Here is a 20164-nt window from a genome sequence, read left to right as displayed (position 1 = left end):
TTCAAAAAACCACAGATTCATTGATACTTAGAAAGACCGGTTTCGGTCTTTATCAAAGATAATCAGAGATTGACAATGGTGTAATCACCGAAACCGGTTTTTCTAAGTATCAATAAATATGTGGTTTTTTGACAATTTTTTAGTCTTTTTAATTCAATATGAATAATTACCACAATATCAACTTCTCAACTACACAAAAAGAAAAACAAAATTAACCTTTACATACACATTTTTTTCTACGACTGCAGTATTGGACTCCAATACAATAAAGATTTTTTTTAAATAATTCATCCAATTAATTTGACAAATCAATTTAATAAGATGATTCAATTTAATTATTTATTCTATCTAATCATAATAATTTATTTTATAATGATATATTATTATAAGATAAAACAATTAGTATCTACAAAAAAAAAATTGGTAGGAACGAGATTTGAACCTGGGTCCCACAGTGTGAGAAGCCACGGTCTAACCAACTTGGTCACCATGTGCTCGTAACGTGGTCATCATAGATGTGCCCAACGTGGTCACCATAGATGCGAAAAAGTATGAACATGAATTGCTGTATCTTCAAAGACACATCTTTTCTGGATAGAGGTTGATTTACGGGTTTTTTTAAATTACAAAAAAAACAGAGGTCTTATCAAAAATCGTTACACATAAGTTTCTGCGCCTGTTTCAAAGAACTTGCATACCGAATTTCATCCAAATCGGACAATAACTGCGGTACAAACAAACAAACAGACAAAAGCCGATCGAGTCGAAACTAAGACCTCAGCTTCGCTTCGGTCAACAATCGAAATACTGAAAAATCCTAGAGATCATTATTACAACATGAAATTCCAATTAAACGATTCTTCATCAGTCTTTACTTCCAAAAATTGGAAATGATTGCTAGAAATTCCATTTCAAGAAAAATATATTGAAGTGCAACCAGTTATTCTACATGCCTACAACGTTAACATACAACTCTTTTAAGGCAAGAAAAAGATTATATAATATTTATTCTAAAAATATACGAGGTGTGGCTATAAAATAACGGGACTGATAATTTAAAACATTTTATTTTATACATAATTACTTATGATCACCTTCAAAATACATCCCCCCTTCTAAATCCCTACAACGCTCTATGCGAATTTTCCTTTATTGGAAACAGTGCAGGAAGTCATCTTCTGTGAACTCTTTCAGGACTCTTGCCGCTTTCTCTTGAACAGCTTCTACAGATTCAAATCTCGTACCTTTCAATGCCAGTTTTTACCTTAGGGGAAAGATAAAAGTCACATGATGCTATGGTCTATGGTCTATGGATGTTCCTTCACTGGGATGCTGTACTTGGTCAGGAATCGCTTAAAAACAGATAACGCGGAATGAGCTGGCGCATTGTCTTTGTACAAAATCCATGATTTGTCCTTTCACATTTCTGGTCGGTTTTTTTCTTACTCTTTCAAGTAGAGTTCGCCTACAGATTCAGCAACTGCACGGTAACTTAATCAACGGTCAGATCGAATCAAATTAGCAACTTTCTCGACATTGTCATCCGTTTTTGATGTTGAAGGACGACTTGGGCGCGAATCATCTTCTAAGTCTTTTCGACCATCTTGGAAACGCTTAAAACATTCAAAAACACGAGTCCGCGATAAACATTCACTGCCATACGCTTATTTTAGTAAATTATAGGTTTTGGTAGCGGGGTTTCAAAGTTTAAAGTGAAATTTAATAACAATTCCTTGCTCTATTTTTACATTAATCATTTTTCCAGCAAAACAACACTAACGTAAATGAAGGTTATGACTCAACGATGTTGTTTACAGAAACGAGACTAATTGCATTCTGAAGAGGAAGTCTCAAACTAAACAATATTGTTGGTCTATGTTGGTTGGCGAATGCGCACTCGTTTCACTGCAGCGTCAGTCCCGTTATTTAATAGTCACACCTCGTACATACTATAGTCTACTGAATTAAAAGACCTCCCTCATACTAATTACGGTGAAAATTAGACAAGACTATTTTTATTGATTGTTAGATATTAAAAATGGATTGAGCTGTTCAAAAATTAGAGACAGTAAAGATGTTAGATAAATAATTATTAAAAAAAGAGATACGTACAATTTCTGGACGAGGTAGCTTCTGAGATCAGGTGTGACTGACTGATGCCACTCTTTAGTGCCTTGGACCGGCGTCGCTGTCACTTGGTTCGGCTGTAAGCCAGCGGGCAACGTCAGGGCTGCCAACCTATTATCTCCACCACCAATCTACAATATTGCAAAACAAATTATTGTATCGATTGCATATTTTCAATTCAATTAAGATTGCATATTTTCAGTTCAATTAAGAAACTTCTCTCAAGAATCTGACAATAAATATTACTTAAATTTCTGAACTACAATTTCATTAAAATACAAATTGTACATATTTTTTCATTTGTTTGTTGGACTACAGCCAACAATGTGTAACGTATTAATGTGTTTTCTGATAGTATCAACTGGAGAAATAAAAATGAAGAATTTGACTGTGCACTGTATTTTTGTGAAAGTATTATTGACAGAATTTGATTTGAAACAATGTTCAACCATCAATTTATTTTGAGTTAAATGAAAACGACCAGATTTTTACAATATCAAGTCGTTTTCATTCATTATGGATTTGTGGAAAGGATATCTACCACAACATCATAGTAACAATAAAATACAAAATCAATTTATTGATTTTGGACATAAATATTGAGATTGATTTGATGCGAACTCTGTTTTAAATGTTTTCATGCACTCTAAACTTCAGTTTAAATAAATGAGTGGTTGTGACAATATCAATATCAAGACGTTTTCATTCATTGTGGATTTGTGGAAAAAAATATCTACCACAACATCACATTCGCAACAAAGCAAAAAATAACTTTATTGATTTTGAACATGAACACTGATTGATTGAACTAGTTTCCATATTCCACTACATCACCTTCAAAACATAGGAAAACCATTCATTTGAATTACTAGCAATTGCTCTTTGAATAGTTTAGAAATAAACACTTTTATTGGAGTTCAGTTGGTAGTCCGATTCCTAAACCAGAAGCAGTTAACAATAAATAGTAAGAAATGCAAATAGGTACAGTACAAAAGTAAAAAATATAATTCATTTGAGGATAGAGCTATTAAGGTTTATATAGGAGAAAATCAACTTGATCAGAAGGATACAGAGACATTCTTGGGAGTTTTACTGGGTAGAAAATGAAAATGGCACGTTTCTGTTGATAGGATATGTAATAAAATCTCATCAGGGGTATTTGTACTAGGGCAGCTTGCGAGGTTAAATGATAAAAAAAATCATGAACTGCCTTACCATGGCCTCATACTATCCCATATAAGGTATGCAATTGTAGTGTGGGGCAATTCATTCAAACAAAATTTTGATAGTCTTAAAAAATTAAAAGCGGGCACTCAGACGTATTGAAAAGGCAAATAGGTTGGGTTCTTAGTCCTTTGACTGTACCGTCATTATATCTAAGAGGCTGTAATATTTGTGAAAGCGAGTGGTGTGAACCAAAATTCCGATGTACATGGGTATAATACCCGTAACCGAGCAGATTATCACATAATAAGTCATATAGTTGGCTATTTAAAAAAAACCTGATTACATTGGAAGGAAATTTTATAAAAATCTACCTGGTTCTTTAACAAGTATTGACGATATGACATATTTCAAAAACTATTTGAAAAATAATTTAGTTGATAAAGCCCTGTATAGTGTACAAGAGTTCCTGTCAGACTCGAATTAGTGTTGCCTTAGTATTGTCTTAGTGTTGCCTTAGTATAGAATTTATTGTACAATCTATCTATTGTATAGAGTTTTTACCTTTCAATCTGACTTGTCTTATATTCCATAAATCTCCAAGACGTAATAATTATTCTAAAAAATACTGCATTTGTTATGCACTTACACTGGTGTTAGGCGAATCTGAGCTGGGTGAGAGGCCAAACAGTGTGTTCTGCATGTTGGCGACCGTCTGCTGTATGGAGGCGGCCGTCTGTGCCGCCGTCGCAGCCCCTCCACCGCCTCCCACTCCCACCCCCACGCCATCCACCAATGGCAGGCTGACGTTAGGTGCCACTCCCGGCTGGCCTGCCGCCCCCGGTGACTGGTTGGGAGCAAGCACGCGCACGTTGGGCGGCTGCTGGGGGTGGGTGGGACGTTGCTGCGGGGGCGGCGGGGGCGGTGGCCTGATGCCCGCCGTCGGACCCAGCAGTTGGCCGGTGCCTGTCGGACACTGGATGCCCAGTGCGTCGTACGCGCGTCGCATATCCGACGGAGACGGGTTCAGCGTGCTGTTCGGTGCTTGATGCGTCACAACTGCAACACACCGACACATGCAACGAGTCACTTCAAGTTGTCCAACCTCATCGAACATCTTGAATGCACTACCAGTGGACATTATCAACCACTCAAAAAACAAAACATTCAAGAGATAACGGTGATTGATGGTGTTTTTTCATATACAGAGTGAGAGAACTTCGAGGTGATTCAATTGAAAATTTGAATTGAGATATCTTTATTTTTGCTTTCAGTATTCAAATACATTTGATGGAATAAAATTATATATTTTAAAATCTTTGAATTGTAATTTACAAATTCAAAACATTCAATTTAATGAACATGCTAGAATAAATATTATCATTGAATCCAACACAATATTGATTACAAGGACCTAGGTTACTAGCAAGGTCAGAAGTAACTCAAGTATATAATACAATTGTAAGAAACTCGTCTTTCTAATCACTCAAATGTAGATTTGTCTCCTTTGTTTTCTACAGCAATGAAACTTATTTAAATCTTTTTTACACCACTGGTTAGAGTTCTGACCGAATTTAATGAGAAAGAATGACTGTGCAAGATGATTCATCGTTGAATTTCTATGAATTTACACTGTAATGTTTACTTTGTAAAAATACGATCTATCAGAGTTCATAAGCTACGTTATTTTCTTCGTTTTTGATCATATTCAACTATCTCAATAACTGATGGAGTAAGGTATTGATGCTTTTTTTGAGGAAGGTAAAAAAACCGAATAAACCGCTTACCATTGGGATTGTTGCGATTTTTGTCAGCTTGCTTGAGTGGTAAGCAGACAGGACAGTCGGAGCGTGTACAGTGTTTCCAGTGAGAGATGATCTGTCTGGATGAGGAGCAGTGCGGCACAGAGCATGACTTGCCCGCTTGGCAGGTGGTCATGTGGTTCAGCACGTTCTTCATAGTCATGCAATGGGGCAATGTGCACTGCAACAATAACAAACCACCGTCATTCCATTTCATACACAAAAACTTTTATTGACAAAACAAAAAACATCATTAAATTTGATAAGGTTTAAAATGTTTATACCTTATCAAATTTTATTGTCAAGAAAAAAAATTAATGACAGTTTCGCTGTTTCATTTTTCAAGTAGTTTGTTAGGATAGAAATATTAGTTCATTAGTCTTCAGACTATAATTATATAGCTGTAGTATTGAACCAAAAAAAAAAGAAGAACAATAGAACATCTCTGTTTAATACTATTTGAAATTGACTATAATTTTGGCAATTCTACTATAAAATTATATTACAAATTTTATACTATATTTTTACAAACATTAAAAACGTTTTTACGAGAGGTTCAAACTTGACTAATGCCAGAGAAAATATAAAGTGTTGTGTCAAAGTACTTTACGAATAACCCTAGCTGGAAGGTTAATGTAGATAGAAATGTAATTATTGGGATTGAATATAGGAAATAAAAACGTGAAACTTTTCCAAACACTCTAGTAACTTCAATACTGCGTTCCAACTTTCTAACCCTCTTCATTAAGCTCAACTACCACTCAGTCCGGCTCTATCAAAGTTACTAGCTGACAGGAAAGGTGAAACTGCAATAAAAATTAAAACTTCTGCACAAGTGCAGTGACTGATTCTAATAACCACCGCTACTCCTGTTCACTGCAGCAACGATTCAAAATAATTATGTCTTCGCCCAACCTCAATATTCATCAAGTTCAATTTATATAATAATGTACAACTATATTACTTTTGAAGTACTTTTATAGGGATACTTGATAAATGTCCAATTTGATGGAAAGGTGGACTTGTACTTTTTCTTTTTTCAAAAACACAGCTACTTTCTGCCAATTATGTATAATTTTAAAGTACAAAATTCTAGGCAAGTTGACACTTGAAAATAGCTTAATTAGTCGAAACTAGTCGGGTATTGAAAGAATGTTACTAGTCTTTAGAATAAAAATTGGATAAAAAATACTATTATAACTATACATATTATATACTATAAACTATACAAATGAATTGTGTGTGTAGTATACCTACTATTTACGTATACCTTGTTCTAGATTGTCAAATACTAATTTACCTATCAATGAGCCGAAACGAGGTTTATGAAGTTTCATAAATGAAACAAAGTTTGATTGTTGTTGTTAAATTAAATCAAGTTTTTTCATGTTAATAGTAGTTAGTAATTATTAGTTTGAAATACAAAATTGTGAGATGCAATGTATTGTGAGACTGGACTCCCTAAACAGATAATTTATAAAACCAGAACATGGCCTACGATTATCACTCTGGATCAAGATGTCAGAATGTGAGCAAAAATAAATTTGAATTGAATGTACATTATGATATGTTAATGTTGAATCATAGCTTGTGTGTTTTGTCTAACTAACCTGTGACTCTCCGTTGGCAGCGCTCTCCCTGCGCTGACACTTGTGCGCATGCAGCAGCAGTACCAGCTGCTGTTGGATGAGTTTGCGCTTCTCCGGGTCGGCACTGGAGGTGGCGCCCTGTTGCGCCTGCTGCGAGGTGGCCGCCTGTGTGGGCCCCGGCTGTGCGCCTGACGGTGCGCCCGACAGCGGCTGGGCGGGTGACGCGGCCGGTGGCTGCGCCTGCGGGGCTATGCCACCCTCGGTTCCAGCTGCCGCACCTATTAACACACAGTTAACACCAATCACCAATACAGACACTTTCTAAAGTTACTTCACAACTTCGACATTTCATATAAATTTAATGAAACAAGGTACTGAGCTGAAGAACAGCTCTCCCAGTTTTCATTAGAATATTTTGATAGTACGAAATTGTAGAAGGAAATAGCAAGTGCTAGCGGTACTTGAATTGAGGATGGCTTTCTCCACTGGACCTGGGGGTACTACAACATCTTTATCATTAACAAGGATATCATCCTATTTATTTGGATCAACTCAAGTGTTTTCAATGTATTGAATTTAAAATGTATTGTACTGCCCAGAATTGGCATTATTGATGAATTAAAACTTTTTGTAATTTGTAAATCGTTACTAGCACGCAAAAAATCATTTTGCTAGCAACGCCATTGATTATTCATATACGAAAAATCAAAATTTGGAGTAAGTATAAGGTTGATTGAGTTATCAAGGCTTTACAAGGCTAATGAATGTTGATATGGTCATAAAGAAATTCAATCTAGAAGCTACTGTCAAAAGCAAATCTTGTCAACAGATATTTCAAGTTGAAATATAAATGAAATGATGTTTCAAGTAAAAGTATATGTTTAGTGAGAATATAAGATGTTTTAAGTCGAGTATACCCAATAGCAACATTGATTTATTATATATTGGTATGTTTTGATTGCTGTATATATTTTGTTTTGAAAAATTTGTTTGGTACTATAACAAATAATGAATTATAATGTATTTGATAAGAGCAATTGTTTGATTCAACATTGTGCAAATTAAAATTGAAATTCTGTTCCAAAACTGTTTCCCCTAATGTTAATCCTCCAATTTGGAAGAGTTTTGTGGTTGTGCTTACCAATAGCCCCGCCGGTAGCACCGCCGAACCTGGCCTGCATGGTGGCGGCGCCTGGCATGGTGGCCCTCTGCTGCGGCGCCACCACGGCGCACTGGCCGCCTGCGCCCGCCGTGTTGAACGGATACGCGTTCGCTGCGCCCAGCCCGCCGCCGATCTGCTGTATCCCGCTCATGTTCGGTCCCTAACGCACAAATCACAAACCATTAGGAATTGCATTATATAATGATTGGTCGAAATATTTCTACACAAACAAATAATAATCAGGTTGACAGTATTTGCATTCCAACGGATAGAATAGAAGTTAATTACAGGGAAAAATACAAAATACAGAGAATACTAAAAAAAAAAAAAAAAATAAGATGTCACCGCAACTACAAGCCCAACAGATTTAACATCCAATTGAAGGGATTGTATAGTTTGAATACTTGGGGTTGTGTTTTTCACCTTTTTTGTTTAGTGGTAAATGTGATATTGAGGTAATGATTCAAATTGAAAAAAAAGACTTGACATTGTCAAAAAAATTGTTAAAATAACGAGGCACCGAAACTGGTATTTCCTATTTTTATTGACTAATTGACGAATATTTACCTGAATTCTAGGTCCGGGAATAGCATGCACCTGGTGCGGAGACTGATTGCCCCTGACCATGTGACCCTGCTGCTGCTGCTGCATTGCTATGGCCGCCCTGGCTGTCATCAGCGAAGGCCCATTCTGCATGCTCTGCGCATGATGCATCAGTCCTGCACACGCAAACACTCAATTTAGACAAAGTCAAATGCTTCGAGAAATAAGTTGAAACCCAAGTTCATAATAGCATCAACATTTTCAAGGCATAGTAATTTATGATGTGAATTATTTTTCACGATACAGTAATCCAAGTAATAGTAATAAGTGTGTTTCTAGTACAGTATCAACGGGAGTTCCTCAGATCGGCCAGATTTCAAATTTACTTGTGTATAAAATTAGATGAACATAACCTAAAAAGTCATGTTTAATTATGTTTTTAAAGGTACAGTAGAAGGAAAGGTTAGGGAGGTTAGGGTTTGTTTTTAAATTGCAATATGTTGATATTATTAGATTTTTTTTCAATTTCAGATAATAAATACATATAAGGAAAAGTTGAAATACTGGACAATTTGAAATATCAGACAAAATGAATGTCACCCTCATCAACAAGGAGTGAATTTCTCCTTATTCAAGACAGCTTACGAGGCATGAAGGTATAGTACAGGATCTACATTGAATCTACAGAATCTACAGTTTCTCAAGGGTTACAACAATTAGGATAAAATTTACTTATGTGAGATTGCTCGTATCTGTGATACTATTTTTATTGCAATATCTATGTATCAAATTGGCATTAAAATTTATACAGTAATTCAAGTGAACTATTTCTTCAAATACTTTTGATTAGACATGATGTCAATTTTACAGCCCGAAAATATAATTGTTTCATCGAATTCATTCAAGATGAATACTCTAGAATAAAAGAGCCGCAGGCGTTGAGCATGACCATTACAAAATTTAAAATTGAGCCCAATGCTTGTAAATATTAGTTAATATGGTTGTCAACTTGAGAATGAAGAACAATATTTCATGTACAGATCGATCATGCACATGATGCCTGATTCTCGTAAACGGATAGTTTTTTAGGATACGATTCAGATGTAAGTTTCAAGTTTCTCTTAGGTGCGATTCATATATGCTCAAAGAGAACTCACTGCCTTGGGGCCCAGGCGTGGCGTTGGGGGGTCCACTGGCCATCATGGCGCTGACGGCGGCTGCTGTCAACGGCTGCTTGTTCATGCTGTTCACACTCGTCACCACCAGGGCACCCCCTCCCATGCCACCGCCTCCCAGCGAGTTCACGCCACTGCTACTCGTCATTATCATGCCTGCAACGCAAACACACATCACTCAACACCATTCCTCAAATATAGAATGCAACAGAATAGAATAGAATGGCTACCTCTATTTTGACCTAGGAGGGTGCAACACACACATTCCAATCACCATTCTTCAAATATAGAGTAAAAGATAATAGAATTGATTAGAATAGGATTGAATAGAACACAATAGAATAAAATAAAAAATCGTATGATTACTATTCTATTATTTATTTTACTTGCACAAGTTGTCTGTATTGTTATTTTTGTGGAAATTAATATGTTATTATTAATCGTTGCATTTATTTTGACCTAGGAGGGTGTAGTTGGGACGCAGCCGGCCCTCTCTTATACTCAACCCTCATATTGTAAGTACGTTTACAATAAACAAATCCATGAAATAAGTGAACGTTAGCCTACTGAATATTTGAAAGTACCAAAAATGTAGATGTCAAGATAAGAATTACTGTGAATAATTGCCAAGAATAAATACCATAGTACATTTATATATGGACTGAATTTTGTGAACGTTACTAACTACTTGATAATACTGTTCTGCTCTTCAAAAGTAGATGTCAAGACAACAATCTCTTTGAATAGTTTCCAAGAATAATTACAAACATATTTTTATGAACTGAATAGCACATGCACTATAATAATTATTGTGTCACACATGTAATTATTTTGGGACCAAAAATATCTGTGTTTCAAAGTACTGAAGAAACATAACCTTACTTGGATTCATTTTTGATAAAAATTGTCTTTTCTAACATGTCTTTTCATTTCCAATCATTCTATGATTATGTTAGTTATCATTATTAGATATTTAAAAGTTCCTGAATATGAAAGTTGGTTTAATAGTTCACAAGTATTTTTTTAAATAAAAAAAAAATAATCCGGCATGTATTAAACATAGATGCTTCAGATTATAATGGATGGTCGAAAAACACCCCGTCTCAGAAAGGGGAGAACTGGTCAAACAGGTTGATAAGGGGAGTTGTAGGTGATTTTGATCAGAGATTACAATTTTGTTTATTAGTACTGTATAGTTTAGTAGATTTCATAAATATTATAAATTCAAATTTATTACATTTTAAAATTATTTATATCATGAGTTACAGAGTAATGAGTGCATTAGTTATTTGAGATGAGTTCATTGCTATAGACTATGTAAAATAAAAAACGTAGAAATCAGTTATTCCAACACAATGTCGAAGCCAGTTTTGCTATTCTAACATAGGAAAAATTAGTTACCAATAAATTGTAATTACCGATCGGTGAATTGACTAACAATAAATTGACTATAAATCACTTACTGCAGAAAGGGAACACACATCCACTTACATTCAAATTTTTGCACCCACTGTTTACCCCACATAGGAAAACTGCTGGATGAGATCCCTTTCTGCAGTTGAAGGTACTTCACAGCTGCTATACAACGATTATAACCCAATGGATTTGTTTCCTTTCTATGATTCAAAAACAAAACTGTGACTTGAGATTTGCTTTATGTAATAATAGTGTACTGACCGCCAGCGGCATTGTTGTTGATGGGCACGGACGGGACGAGCGTCTGCGAGTTGGGCGGCGCGAGGCTGACCACCATGGGGTCGACACCCGGCTTGCTCACTGACACGTTTGGTGGCGACTGCATCGTGCCCTTGCCGAGGCCCAGCGAGTTGCTCATCAGCTGGTTCTTCGCCGTCTAAAATGCAAATAAATTACATCAACGACAACGCTACCTATCAGCCGACACGCACAGGTGTTGCAAATAGTTCAGTCATGAGAATGAGCTTCGAAATTAGTCAGCAAAGCTTACCTAGTGGAGCATTCCCGTCAGGTTGTTGTCAATGCTTTCGATTTCACCTCATTTCAATATAATCCCATTATCGTAAATAAACTATTTATATTTATACCAAAGTTTGTACAGCGAGCTTAATATGACACGTTACCAACCTCATTAGAGCATTAGATACCGATATATAGAAAGTTAAAAGGAATTTCTCAAAGTTACAAAGAGAAGAAACCTATAGTTATGCAACATTATTGTTCTTCAAGTTTCCTCACAAAATTAATAAGCATCTAACAATTCATGTTAAAACCAACATATCTTCAGCTTCAGCTGTGTTAGATTCAACATATAACTGGGCCAGGTAACTCATCTCATGGAAAGTCTCCATAATTAATTCAACTATAATTTAGTTGAACAATAGTTTAGTTCAACATATAACTGAGGGCCTTAACGTCATCTCATGGAGTCTCAATAATTGAGATGAATGAACCATTTTATTATTATTGTCAATTCCACAATTCAAGGTACATGACCACGGTTTTTTGTTGAATCTAACAAATCTTTAGCTGTTTCAGATTCAACATATGACCATTAACTTGTAACTCAACCCAAATTACTTTATAATTTCAAAAATAATCCCTCTATCTCTCTATCTCAATAATGTTGACGTTACACAACATCAACATGACTTCTACAAATTTCCCCAATATCTAAATAGGTTTTTAATTGAATTAGATGATCTTCAGGTGTTGAATTGAACATAAATAAACCGGTGTTGGACGACCCATTGGGTGAGCATCGCCGCTTTTTGTTCTGGCTAACATTTTTAAGCTTTATACACACCAAACTATTTTGATCTGCAGAGTGGCAGAGCAACAGAGCACAGATATCTGAGCGTCCGCAGAGTTTGTATTCACACCAAAAAACATCTGTGGGCCGACAGAGCTTTTTGCTCTGTTCACAGTTGCGCTCTGACTCTGGCCGAAGGAAGATGATGTCAAACCAGTATGTGCCGTGGTGAACAAGTTCATTTTATAAAAGTGTTCCTTGGATCAATAGGGACAACGATTATAGCAGTGACGATGATCTGCTTTTGTTATACTCTAGTAGTAGTGGAGTAGTAGTGGTAGATCTCATTGGGTGCACCCAATAAATAAAAAAAGAAAAATTTATGGCGAGTTTCATCACTTGATGCGAGATCTACAAGTTGATGAAGACAAATTTAGGAGGTACTTCAGACTTAGTAAGGACCAATTTAGTGAAGTTTTATCATTTATTGATGATAAAATTAAAAAAAAGATACCAACTACAGAGAATGTATAAGTAGCAGAGAACGACTATAGTGAGGTCCATGTTATAATGACAGTATTTTATCAACTTTGGTTTTGCTATCCTTGTCTATCATTCGACAAAGCCGGTGCTACTATCCTAAACGATACCAATTATGTTTTTACAGTGTAGAAATATAATTAATTAATGCAGAGAATTGGCATCGCTATTCTTCTATCTTTATCCACTGCCATTATAACGTGGACCTCTCTATAGCTGTCTGCTTAAGGTGAGTTATTTGGCATAATACAACTTAATAGTTACTGTACATTCATCATTCTATTCAGTCAAAATAAATCATTCAATACTAGGATCATATTTCATTAATGAAAACCATTTCCACTTCAATAGCATGCCTACCAACTCCAGAATAATAAAAATACCTTTGTTCTGAGCAAATTTCTCTGTTAGTTGTTTTAGGTAATGTTTAGAAGGCGTTTCTTCAAGATCTCTGCCGATTCCTCATTTTTCATTTTTTTAAGCAAACACGAGCCAAATTATTAATTTCAAGGCGCTGAATCCGAATCTGAAATTAGAATTTTTCTATCTCCATTTTTACACGATTTAGAGAGAACTTTATCGAAAACGTCCGCTCGGATGCCTGGAGAAAATCGCTCCCAGAGCGATTCGAAAACATGTGCATGCCAGCAGAGTTTTCTCGGAAACGTCGGCTGGCCGATATCGGTTGATACGCAGAGTGCGGTGTGTATAACTGCATTGCTTAAGCCGGCGACAGATCTTTTTCCATCCATCCACAGACTTTGCAGAGCTACCGAGTTTGGTGTCTATACTACTTTAGAGAGCAACATTCTTTTGTTCTAGTTAGTGAAAGCTAAGGACTATTGCCCTAATACATTATATAGCTGTCAGTTAGGGTGTGTATATCCTGGGAAGCAAGTTACCAGAAAGTTAGTTGCGCAAGTGACATCATATAGCACACAAAAACAGTCAGTGACATCATATAAAACACAAATATCAAGGCACCGAGCTTCGCTCGTTATTTTCATTTATTAAACAGAACACAATTCTCTAAAATTATCGTGTTTATATTTTACAGCTGGCTATACGTCAGATTATGAATTTTGGGGATGCGATATTTTGATTTTCCACAGAATCACTCGCTCACTTTTTACTATCCACAGACGACAAAAGTCACAGCTGTTTCAGCCAAGGATGAATTATCCTTTTAATGTCGTTCAGCGATTTTCCCAAGGATGAGACATAGTGCAATCGAATTTTTATATCATAAACCTACTATGCTCCAAATTTCGTGAAAATCGTAGAGCAGTTTTCGAGATCCGTTGAACATAAATAACCAGATATAAAAATATAAACAGTTAAACAGAAATTGCTCGCTTAATATAATAGGATACAGCAGTGTGCTGTTAGGCCTGTTACGGTTATCTTGCAAAATTAATTCCAATTTAGTGCTTGTATTGATGTTTCCATGAGATACTAGATTGTTCCTTGAACTTTATACCTTAAATTTGGGTAATTAAGGGAATTGTGCATTTTCACATTGAATTTTACTATTTAGGCTTATGTCCTCTTAAATTTGATCTATATTTAAAATGCACAAAATAATTTGTCTGAAAGTAAAATAGTGCTGATGTTTCATGAATCATTTCATTAAAAATCACTTTTCATGTAAAAATAGACTATGAAAAGAGAAAATATTGGTGAAAACATGAGGTGATCAGCGGCTGAACTTCTGTCAATGAATTGTTAAAGAGATCATTGAAGGTGGAAAATCACCTATTTGTTTCATACTAAAAATTCACGTCTGCATTTTAGTCTGCAATCCACGTCTGCATCATGTTTGCAATACATGGGCTTTTGAGTTTAACTGAACAGATTATAAACCTGTAGAGAGGTTCATGGTATCAAGACAGCACCTGATTAACATTGGTAGGGTATGCTATCCTTGTCTGTCATTAGACAAAGCAGATAGCTCTTAGCAGCTTGCTTTTCTGGAAGGGCCTACATTACTATTTCAATTATTACATTTAGTATGATATTGTTATATTGTATTATATGAAGTATGTATTTAAATACGACAATCTCTATAATAGTCCTACAATTTCTACTAACTTGAAAACATGAATCTCACTATAGGTTATGAAGAAACCAAACAATAAGCTAATTTGCATGAAGGCCATCAACATACCTGCTGCATAAGATGATGCTGAATCTGTTGTTGGGTGACAAGCGAGCGCTGCGCCTGCTGAACGACGTCTTGCTGGGCGTCGGGGGGGAGGGCGCCGTTCTGCATCTGCCCGGGGCCAGGACCGGGGCCGGTGGCTGGGGGCTTCGACGACGGCGCCGCTTGGTCGGCGGCCGAAGAGCCCCAGCTTGTCATCAGCTCGTCCGGAAGATCGTTTTCCAAGTCAAACATATCTGTATTCGTGAACAAATCTGCAAACGCAAAACATTCTCATAACAACTCAAATCTCTTTCAATCTTAACTTCTTAACTAAAGTGCGTTTGCACGAAAGTAGTCCTACAGAGATTGGAACAGATTAGTACAACCAAAGTAGATATATAGATAAGGTAGGTAGAGTGCAGAGTTACCAAATAAGAGTTAATCAACGTTATCCACAGCTTATTATACATGAGAATAGATTATTTTGTTATAATACACTTGACGAATTGGCAACGTCTATTATGGGTGTGGGGGAGGTGAGTTGTGAAGGAGGACTTATCTGTTCCAATTTCAATCGGACTATATACAAATTTCAATTCGTGAGGTAGACTATAGTGACAGGAATAATACAGGTTGTTTCTTGTCATAGTCGAGTGAATAACCACAGCCACCTCTAATATATACCATGATCAACGAGTTGACAACATTGTTAAGGTATGTAGAAGCATCAGCTCTACGTACATCTCTAATGCCGCATCCATAAGCTCGCCAAGTGCGTACAAATGACAACGAGTGCAAGAGTGTGGATGGCTGTTTTGCCAGCGCTCGCCTCCATTTGCCTTCGCTCAGATTTCTGTCGAGAAGAGGCGAGCGAAGGCCAGCCAAGCGAAGGCAAATGGCCAGCCGAGCATACACAAATGGTTACATTGCAGTGTGGGCGGTAAGACCAACGTGGCCGAGCTTACCAGCTTGGCCAGTGACTTGGCTAGAGTGTGGACTAGGCATTATAAATGCCATGACCAACGAGTTGGCTAAAGCATAGGTACATATCAGCTGTTAGCTGTGAAGCATGCAATGCATTTCAATTTATATTGAACTTTGAACTCGCTCTTCACTGTTTTCAACTAACAAGTTGACCAAGCCTATACATACATCGTTGCCGTTCTCCCTAGACCGAGACATCCTATTAGAGGTGAAGATAGCTCTGGATTGCTCTTCAAGTAAAATTTTTCACAAGTTAATCAGTGTTCAACACACTGGACTACCTACTAGTTTGGGAGATGTATCTCTTTTTAAATGTGCTGGGAATCTGCGACTCCCTCAAGCTTTCCACTGGTCTTAATCAATTTCACAGTGCTAAGAAATAATGACAATTCATGTATTGATTTCAATCTTCGTATTTGAAAACCCTAATTGACATAATTGGATCACAACGAAATTTGTCACCACCAGAAAATTATCTAATGACAACCACCTTTAGTAAAATTTAGATAACTTTAGAATCAGGATAAGGTTATCAAGTTTGATGAAAATAAGTATACCTATAATGATCAGAGTGGATGGTTAATTGCTTTCAAATCAAACAACTGTTTTTTCCGTTTTGAATACAGTTCAACTCTCTAACATCAACTTTCTATTTTGATAGTAAAGCTCAAAAAAACTTGATAATTCGTGCACCTCAACATAGGCTAGTGGAATACTTGACAAATCGGAAGTAGTATTTTACACTTACATTTAACCAACTCATTTCAATCAATCATTTCCTCACAATGAATCTCGACGAATGCCTGAGTTTACTTAAAGATTTTATTTCTATGCTTCTGATTCTGAATCATGATTCCTTTTTGCTCCAAATTCATTTTTGAATATTCAACATTGAATCATAGAAAGATAGTATGAGAAGATATACCATGGTATATGTCGATTATGTTTCAAATTTCAATCGGATGTTTGTTAACTCAAGCCGATTACTGACGACTACTGTCTACTGTTTTGGCCAGGTGAGAGTGTAAGAACGGCACAGTATGAGACTATCAGCATCACAGAGCTTCACGAAAAACAGCTACCTACTAGGGCTACCGGCTTGAGTTAACAGTGAAATTTGAAACATAAACGCCCCAAAGGCTACCATGGGATATATTTTACGTTATCTATTCTCTATGATTGAATCTACTCAAATACAAAAAATTGAGAAACATACATCAATTTATATATTTCTTGAATCTGCTGTTGAAATAAGAAAGTTTAGAACTATTCAGCATATCCTACATCTTTTAAAATCCAAATTAAAACAATTTACCGTGAACAAAAATACTAGAACGAAACTAGAAATGAGTTCCAACAAGCAATAGAAAAAACTAACTACACACTTAGATAACCTCCTAAAATATGATAAACAACATCGAGATTGAAACGAGTAAAATATAGCTGACAAAAATTAAAAAACACCGAGATAGAAAACTATACAAATGTATATATAATACATACAAGCAGAAAGAACAGCCATGATAGATAAAACTTCAACTGTTACCAACCATACTGAGGATCTTCAACAAGAACTTTATGTGCTGAAATCACACATAATAGAGCTGTGCTCATCAGTTACAATCACACATCATAATCAATTACAGACATATTCACACACACAAACTAAGGGAATCTTCTAAAACAGAAAGAAAAGGTATATCGAGAGATTTTGGAAAAAAATTATGGCAGTTTTGAATAGCGAATTACAAAAATGATTTCTTGTAACATTAGTGCATTATGATATGTATAGAATGGTATTTTGATTCTTCAAATTCAATTGAAAAGTGATAAGAAATTCCCGGTAATAAAAACCAATTTAAAGCGATAGATGAAGAATCTCATCTCCATATTTTCTCTTTTTCAGTCGTTTGAATAATACTACGTTTTGATGAACCTATCTGAAATCCTCCAAATTTTGTAAAAAATGTTGCTTATACCATTCTATGCTTACCTTCAGTGAACAAAGTTGAGATAATATAGTGATACCCAAGAGATTCTTCATACTCATTTTGTTATTCTCGATAACAAAAAACGTTTCTCAGATTGTATAACAGAAGATACACAATTCAAACTGATTGGACAAATTTGATGACAACCGATACCCTAAGCAACTTGTAGTGGCGTCATGAGCACGATAGACGAGAGATCAGTAAATACACATCTACCAATGGTACCATTCCATCATGATTTGGGGAATTAGGCCACGATCAATGGAAATTTATTATGTTTCATAGCAGCATATTATTACTAGCCAATAATTGATCGAAATCATCAACATCTTCATTAGAAATTCTATAAAAATTTGCAAGTAGAGAAATTTTATAGTATTAAATTAGCTTGTTAAATGGTTAAAGTTGGATAAAAAATACTTATAATACATAATCAAGTCTGATGCGCTGACCCCTTGGAAGAAAAAAAAATGATTAAATAGTTTCATAGAACTACAAAATAGTAATTATTGAGTTAGATTTTGTTTATCAAAGATTGTCAAGTTACTTACAGCTGTACATAGCTTCATATCATATTTACAGAAAGTTCACAAAATATGCATACAGTCTACATTGAAATACATTTCAACAATATCACTTGCGAAAATTCAGGAGTAATTCTAATGGAAAAAATTCTAAAGAACAAAAATAACCTCATTCAACACAATACAGTACTGATTGTTTAGAGCAGAATTCTATAATGGCTAATAGAAGTGAAGCCAAAATGGTTGGGAGAATATATTATTCTATTATTAATAAATTCAAAAATAAAATTGTTAAAATTGTCATTCAACATAGGTCACATAGTACCTATAAGATGCTGTTGAAAGAGTGTTGAATTGCTTTGCTTTTCTTGTTGAGGATGATGTCCACATGAGCTCTAGGCTTGTGCGTGGGTAATGAGACGCATGCTTAAGGTAAGTTCCGAACCACTAAATTCTGAGGATGATGGCCAGATGAGCCCTAGAATACGTGGGTCACATTAGGGATGATAGATGAATGACTAGTTTTAGGTGGGTTCTAAACCACTGAGAGGTGATTTTGACGGTCATAACCGTCACACTTAGCTAAGCTACACAGAAATACGTCCTATCTCCCAATGTTAAATTCAAGCTGCCAATTTGTCCAGTTCACAATTGTAGCTCGGATCTAACATTCTAAGATAGGGTAACCGTAACGTAGATATGTGTGAAGAAACCCCAAGTTATTGGAGCTGGCCACCTTTCCAACGAGAGTAACAATAGCACGTTACTTATCATCACACTTTCCCTTCCCTTGGTTACTGTTTAGGATTGCATTAGATAGGAACATTCAAGGAAGACTGTATGCAGACTTTGGTCTTTGGAGTCAACGCATAAGACAGAAAAAAAACAAAAGGCGGTTTGTGTTTACTTCTCTTTTGTTGGTTCCATTGCTGTTGCTGCTGCTGCTGCTGCTGATGTTGGTGTTGCTGTTGTTGATGAAGCTGCTGCTGCAATGAGGCTGAGTCCACACCAACACCGCCGCCGCCCTGCGCCGCGATGGACGAGTAGTCGAAGGAATGGCGCATCAGGTTGGGAGAGAGCAGCGCTACACAACACACGCGTCACATACATCAATCCAATCCATTTCAACCCACCACTGCCCACGCCAAAAGCACTTACAATACCCATCACCTCAGATATTAGAGGAAGCCGATCAACCAGTTTTGTAGTAGCCTTACTAAATTACATTTATAGAAGATGATAGCTACAAGAAAAATTGGAATCAGTAGCGGATGTGACCTCTCAACTGCACGGAAGTCATTTAGAACATCAGAGACCTATTTCAGGTACAAAATGCAGAATGAATAATCAGGAGAGTGAAGAGAGGTAACAGACGTCCTGCAATCAGAAACTGAAGCATAATTGATTAACTAGCTGTTTTCAAGAGATACGAGACAATGTTTAGGGAAAATAGAGAACCTTTAACAATTTGAACACTGCCCTTTCACAAGACTCTAGAATAGTGAATACTCGATCGGAGCTAAGATAACATTCAGGCTTAATGTGCACTCTATTAGGACTATTTTGGTTTCAAGAGCTTGACACCAAAAAATTATTTGAGGAATCATATTAGGTAATCTATAAGTACGTTGTAAAATAAATTGGTTGTTCCAAAAACAGGTAGGCTATTAAGGGTATAATAGTGTTTCCAAC

At 36.1% G+C, this 20164-nt stretch overlaps 1 protein-coding gene across 2 annotated transcripts in view; it reads right to left on the bottom strand.

Moving 5' to 3' along the window:
* LOC111053021 (CREB-binding protein) overlaps positions 1–20164 on the bottom strand; it is a 50843-nt gene that overhangs the window by 28160 nt on the left and 2519 nt on the right. For both annotated transcript variants that reach the window (XM_039423299.1, XM_039423300.1), the window contains exons 2-11: positions 19380–19556; positions 14998–15245; positions 11240–11414; positions 9545–9718; positions 8412–8563; positions 7824–8004; positions 6704–6960; positions 5079–5274; positions 3941–4350; positions 2113–2258 (exon numbers count right to left, since the gene is read on the bottom strand). In XM_039423299.1, coding sequence (XP_039279233.1) covers positions 2113–2258; positions 3941–4350; positions 5079–5274; positions 6704–6960; positions 7824–8004; positions 8412–8563; positions 9545–9718; positions 11240–11414; positions 14998–15245; positions 19380–19556 — 2116 coding nt within the window. The remainder of the gene's footprint in view (positions 1–2112; positions 2259–3940; positions 4351–5078; positions 5275–6703; positions 6961–7823; positions 8005–8411; positions 8564–9544; positions 9719–11239; positions 11415–14997; positions 15246–19379; positions 19557–20164) is intronic.

This window comes from Nilaparvata lugens, chromosome 3, assembly GCF_014356525.2.
Source record: "Nilaparvata lugens isolate BPH chromosome 3, ASM1435652v1, whole genome shotgun sequence".
NCBI classification, from domain to species: domain Eukaryota; kingdom Metazoa; phylum Arthropoda; class Insecta; order Hemiptera; family Delphacidae; genus Nilaparvata; species Nilaparvata lugens.
This window is presented reverse-complemented; position numbering and strand designations above follow the sequence as displayed.